Source organism: Mytilus edulis, unplaced genomic scaffold (assembly GCF_963676685.1).
Source record: "Mytilus edulis unplaced genomic scaffold, xbMytEdul2.2 SCAFFOLD_535, whole genome shotgun sequence".
Taxonomy (NCBI): domain Eukaryota; kingdom Metazoa; phylum Mollusca; class Bivalvia; order Mytilida; family Mytilidae; genus Mytilus; species Mytilus edulis.
In genome coordinates, this window is record NW_027268430.1 from 15,510 (window position 1) to 21,683 (window position 6,174).

General features: G+C 33.2%; 1 protein-coding gene across 1 annotated transcript; it reads left to right on the plus strand.

Annotated features, from left to right (window-relative positions):
- The first annotated feature begins 5,290 nt into the window (after positions 1–5,290).
- LOC139507476 (P2X purinoceptor 7-like) lies at positions 5,291–6,174 on the plus strand. The gene is made up of 2 exons (XM_071295757.1): positions 5,291–5,511; positions 5,892–6,174. Exons 1-2 carry the CDS (start codon positions 5,293–5,295, stop codon positions 6,153–6,155), a joined length of 483 nt encoding a protein of 160 aa, XP_071151858.1. The 5' UTR covers positions 5,291–5,292; the 3' UTR covers positions 6,156–6,174.

Below are 6,174 nucleotides of genomic sequence, written 5' to 3' on the forward strand. Positions count from 1 at the left end.
GTCTGCATTTAATTTTGATATAGTTAAGAAGGGATATAGTTACGATACTGTTGTCAGGTCATTAAAGATTGCATATTTTGGCTTTAATATTGATTCACTTATAGGGTCTTTGAATCGGAACTAAACACATTTAGTTGTTATTTATGATTATTGTCATTTTGTTTGGTTTCTTTTGTTACATCTTCGGAGGATGTGTTTTCAACAGACTGTCGCATTCCAACGGGAACAAATTGTGCCCCTCTTCTTGTCGACTTGTTTCTTTATTACTATAAGGCTGATTTCTTACAGGAACTTCTTACTAAGACTTTTGTAAAACGTCATCAGTGTCTGAGTAGAAAGTTGATGAACCAGGGGTATGTCAAAGAACGTCTCGTCCTTTTTCTAAAAAAGTTCATCGGAAGATACCAAGACCTTGTTGATAAATATTCCGTATCAACTTCACAAATAATACACGATGGTCTTCATGTATAGATTCTGCGTACTGATGTTATTTATCATCTTAACAACGTGTTTTATAGTTCTTTCATTTGTCTTTGTTCTTTGATTAATATTACTTTTACTGTTGAATGGTTTTATGTGATATTCGTTTGACGTGGCTCGGTACTTATCCATCTCGTCAATGTGTTTGTATTGTCTTGAATTTTTTGGTGGTGTGTTTTGTATAAGCGACTTTTTGTATTTCTTTGGTTCTAATAACGTGACTCTGTACTTTAAAAGATCCCGTCAGTATGATATTGTTCTATTTTATGTCATTATGATATATTTATATTGTGAATTACAATGTTACGTTGAACCACAAACGTCAAAATCATTCAATCGCGTAGTGGAATTAACTATTTGTGGATTCTTATAAATTCTATAATAAAACTTTTGGACTAGTTTAAATCTCGGTCTATTTCTGAAATTTATTCTTACATACTTTTGATTTTTTAAAACCTGTATGCTAACATTGCCTAGGTAAATTTTAAAATTGTGTTTATGCACATTGGAACGACAAAATAATCTATGTGACGTATAAAATTTTCTGACGTCAGACACACAAATCAATGAATGTGTTTGTAGATAGATGTTTTTGTGTTCTGTTAAAATGTTCCTTTTAAAATTGTTATACGATGATGACTGATGTACCCATATTCTGACTATTTTATTTATTGTGTCTGTTTAGTTAACGCATCAATGTAAATATAACGGAAATTGATGAGACTGTCATCAAAGTGAGAGGGTTAGCGCTATAAAACCAGGTTTAATCACCATTTTCTACATTTGAAAATGCATGTACTAAGTCAGGAATATGACAGTTCTTGTCCATTCGTTTTTGATGCGTTTTGTTATTTGATTTGCCATGTGATTATGGACTTTCCGAATTGATTTTCCTCAAAGTTCAGTATTTTTGTGATTTTACTTTTTAGGAAGAAAGATAAGAAGTAAGCAATATCCTTTAACTATAGATGATGTTCTTTCACTAAATAATTCAAAATTTGGTGACTATGTTGAACGCATCTATCCCATCGAACTAGAGATAAAGGATAGCACAGATACAGTTAAGTCTGCCTCATATCTTGACTTACATCTAGAAATTGACAATGAGGGTCGGTTGAAGACAAAACTTTACGACAAAAGAGATGATTTCAGCTTTCCAATTGTGAACTTTTTATTTCTAAGTAGCAACATTCCAGCATCACCTGCTTACGGGGTATATATCTCCCAATTGATACGATATTCTCGTGCTTGCATTTCCTATCATGATTTTCTTGACAGAGGGTTGCTGCTCACAAGGAAGCTATTAAACCAAGAGTTCCAAATGATGAGGTTGAGATCATCCCTTCGTAAATTTTACGGACGCCATCGCGAGTTGGTTGACCGTTATGGAATAACCATTTCACAAATGATATCGGATATGTTCCTTACGTCGTAACTACAATCCCCTTCCTTTTCATGAATGTGACCTACCGAATTATACTATTTAAAGTAATATGAAACTAGTTTTGGGTAAAAAAAATGTCTTCAAAAATATGCTTGTTATGTTTACATTCCCTAAAAACTAAACCATTCGTGGCTGTTTCAGTACGAAAATCGCGATCATATGGCATGCAAACCAGAAAACAATTCCATCTGCTACGAGTTTTTTCATAACAATGGAGGTTAATTAACTTTCGGAAGCACCGTTCCGATGATTGCCGATCTTCACCAGCGTAAACAATGATGACGTCAACGATGGATGCTGAGGTAAGTCCACGTTATACTGGTTCAGAAAGAAGTTAAATTTCAAGCGTTAAAGTGCCTTGCAAAGAAATTCTTTCAACTGTTTATCTAAAAAAATATCAGTTGTAATAAATTTCATCCTTACTTCCTCGATATATATTCAAAAATTGGACTGAAAACGTTAAAATCGTGAAGAATCATTGCTAGGGGCCCCAATTGGGGAAAACAAAATAGAACAAAGAATCTATAAATTTATCTAAACTCCTCGTCAGATCTACTGTGTCACATGTAAAAACTATCTATAATTTATCATATTCGAATGAATAGTTAAAGGAGTTGCCAAAAAGTGTCAGATAAACAAAATTTCAACATGAACGCAAACAAACAGATTTCAAATTGCCGTTTTGCAAAAAACGCAAGTTGTGTACCTCGGAGCAAGAAGGCACGGGTCCCTCTTATGTTGAGACACTTAAAATGATGGAATAGGTCTCCTTGTAGTATTAGTCACTGCCGGGATCGAGAAGCAACAGGAATGCATTGTATTTTCCAACTAATCAGGGCCACTGAACCCTCCTAAGTCGACACTCGATCAAGTTTGACACAAGCCATGATAAATGTTTCATGGGCTGTATTATATCCACCTCCAGGTTTAATAGAAGGGAAAATCAATTCAATTTCGGGAAGGGTGTCGAAGTTTTCGTGTGGTAGATATTCTGGATAAAAAGTCCTGCGTGTTTTTAGCTGTCTGTCCTGCTTTTCTTTTTTTTTTTTTTTTTAAATTTTCACTATATTTAGTCCTGCCTTTTTTATAAGTTTATCCTGTTTTTGGGGGCCCAGCTGCTCATCCTGCATTTTTTTTAATCAAAACTAAAATCAAATGGTAGCTCTCTTATATCGAAAAAAGTCACAATGTCTTTGTTTTAAAAAGAAAATATTCAGATGATCAAATATATAATTATAGATAAAAGTCCAAATATATTTAGTATGAGAATGGTCATAATATAGTCACAAATATAAAGGGAAAATAAAAACATGTATGCAATGCATTATTGCAATTCTAGTTGTAAATAGTTTTATTTCATATCTTTTTCTGAAGATGTAAGTTTTGCTAGACATCTCAGCATATTTTTCTACAAGTTTTGTGCTCTTTAGCTTCTTGAGAAATGATTTAGAAAAAGTCACAAAGCAATAGAAACTTTTTCTGTAACATGATTTAATTTTTTGTTGTTGTTTTTTTTTTTACTTTCCTTACCGGTATACATATATTTCAGGTAAGACAGCTCAGAATATCTTTTTAAGTTTTATGCTCTTGAGGGACGGACCATTTAACTTACAGGGGGGGGGGGGTGGGGGGGGATTTTTTTTTTCTGGTCAGAATTTTTTGTTTTGGTAAGTGGCGCGATTTTTTTTTCAAATTTCACATAATTTTTTATGGTAAATATCCTGTCAGAATATTTTTTTATCCTCTTGCTGGTCAAATTATTTATTTTATCAAAATTCAGGATCAAAATATTTATTTACAAAACAAACGGTAAGGGGGGCGCTTGAATTTTTGTCTTGACCAGATATTGTTTGTCCTTATATATAAGGTACATATGGAATAAAATATCTTATTTACAGTTTTCAGATGCATCAAGTAATAGGAGTAGATCGCCAACATCTGACCTTAGCTCTGACAATGGTCAGCCTATGGAACTAAAGAGAGGTCGTTGAAGGGGCAGTGGACGTGGAAGAGGTAGAATTCAGGCGAGAGGCAGCAGAAGAGGCAGAGGAAGAGGACAGGGAAACAGAGGCCAGCTGCAAGAGGTCAACAAAGAAAATAGAATAGCTCAACTTGAGGTATTGATAGCAACAGAAAATAATACCAAAATTATTATCTTTGAATTATTGTGCCCGCCTTACCAATGTCCTGTAGCTTTCTCAGCTCATACTTATAATAATTGGATTTGAAATGTGCACTGGCACTCAAACCACATCTTCTTATTTATATTGTAAGAAAAAAAAGTCATATCAAACGGTTATTTTTAGGGAGACGTATTTATAAAAGTTTTTACAAACATGTTTCTGAATCCCATATTTGAACTTTATGTAACATTGTAATATTTGTCTTGACAATTTTTCATTAATAATTCTGTTTAAACTAAACTAAAATTATTTTCAAAGCGATCAGAAACATACAATCTATAATTATTATATCTGTCCTGAAGTGTATTATGTGAATTTTTAACATTACTCTTAGTTTCTTCTTATTAACACCAAATAATGGAACAAAACACATTTACATTTAGCAATTGTTATTATTGCATTAACAAATCGGTTTCTTATTTGCATCATGTTCAAGCGATAATTTGTGCTTTGGCATGTTTTTGCTACATTGGACTGTACTACTTAATTATTGTATTTTAATTGCTTTTTTTAAATTTCAGAATAGAGTCGATTCAATGTCTGTTGATTGTAAGAATTATATTTGTTTATATTCTTATTTTTAATATTTGATAGAAGATACATTTATATATAAGCACTAATAGTGTATAGATCGTCACTTGGCTGTCACTTTTTAATCTATAGGTAAGCTTTTTGTAAAAGCTATTTTTTCTTTGTAATAATTGACGTTTACGGCGCTAAATATATTTGCTGTATTTGCCGTCCGTCTTTATGACGTTATGTTTTCCTATGAATGTTATTTCAATTTGTTTACGGCAGTTTATTATTTGGATTTTATTTGGACACACAAGATGTTTTTTATAAGAGAGCATAATCGGTAAGAATATATTTAATCCGACTTTATCATTCATTTCTTTAGCAAGAATTGTAACAATGTTCCGTAAATGCAATATATTGATTTAATCATTTGTGCAAACTTTGTACTTTTATCAGGAAACATGTTTCTTTATATTTTTATGATTGAAAAGTAATTAATGCGCTGTATATTATTTTTATGGATAACGGAATTTAGTTTCACTGTTATTTATGATTTATAATTTATGTATTTGCAGAGAATCGTATCGTATACAACGAAATTAAAGAACTGATTTGATACGCATACTTGACTTTGTTTTTGATTTACTGTGTGGTCCAAACATTGATGATATGCGTATTCTTCTCAAACGAATTTCAAAGGCACAGCCCAGTTTCGTACTCAACATCCTAGACAATTCGAATGTTGGCAATGGGCAGCCAGCTGGACCAGAACCACCAAAACCAGACCAGCCATCATGGTGCTCCTGCTCTAATTGCAGAGAGATGCCAACACAGCAGGAGAGGCTGTGTTGCAAAAGACAGCCCATGAATTGCCATTCAAGGTTACCGGTAAGATTACAGTAACATAAATACAATTTGCCTTACACAAATGTCCTTTTTAATTTTTTTTAGAAATAATAGAGAAAGATATAGCTTGCTTCCTTTTCTGTTGCACCTTGATGTTACTCTTGTTAGGATCTGTGTTGCTCATGTTATTTTTCTTTTTGTTAGTGTCATCTCTGTCGTCATACTGTTCTTGTTGCAGAATCTGTCAGTCTGCATTATATGATTTACATATTTTGTCCCGTTTTCTTTTCTTTTGCTGTAAAGCCTTCATTGTAGTTGGTTTGGCATTTCTCATTTGACACTGTATTGGTATAATATTTATGATACAATATATGCATTTCTTGAAAAATACATTAATAATAAATAATATTTTTTATTTCTAGGATTTCCAGCAATGTGTTCTAGATGAACTTGTTTTGGAGCTGGCAATCCGGTACCGGAATGATTTTCTGGCACAGCCTGAAGATGACAACTACAACAGGTGTCATCGCCATGCTGCCTACAGGCAATACATACTATGGATTCATGGATATTTGGGGGCCGGAAATAGGAGGGTTATACCCAGCTGTTGTGTGTGGAGAATAAGGGACAAGTATCCCGATGCAACTGGCCAGTATGTTGGGTTTGTTGGTGGCAGACTTGGATAAATAAAATAGTAATATGAAA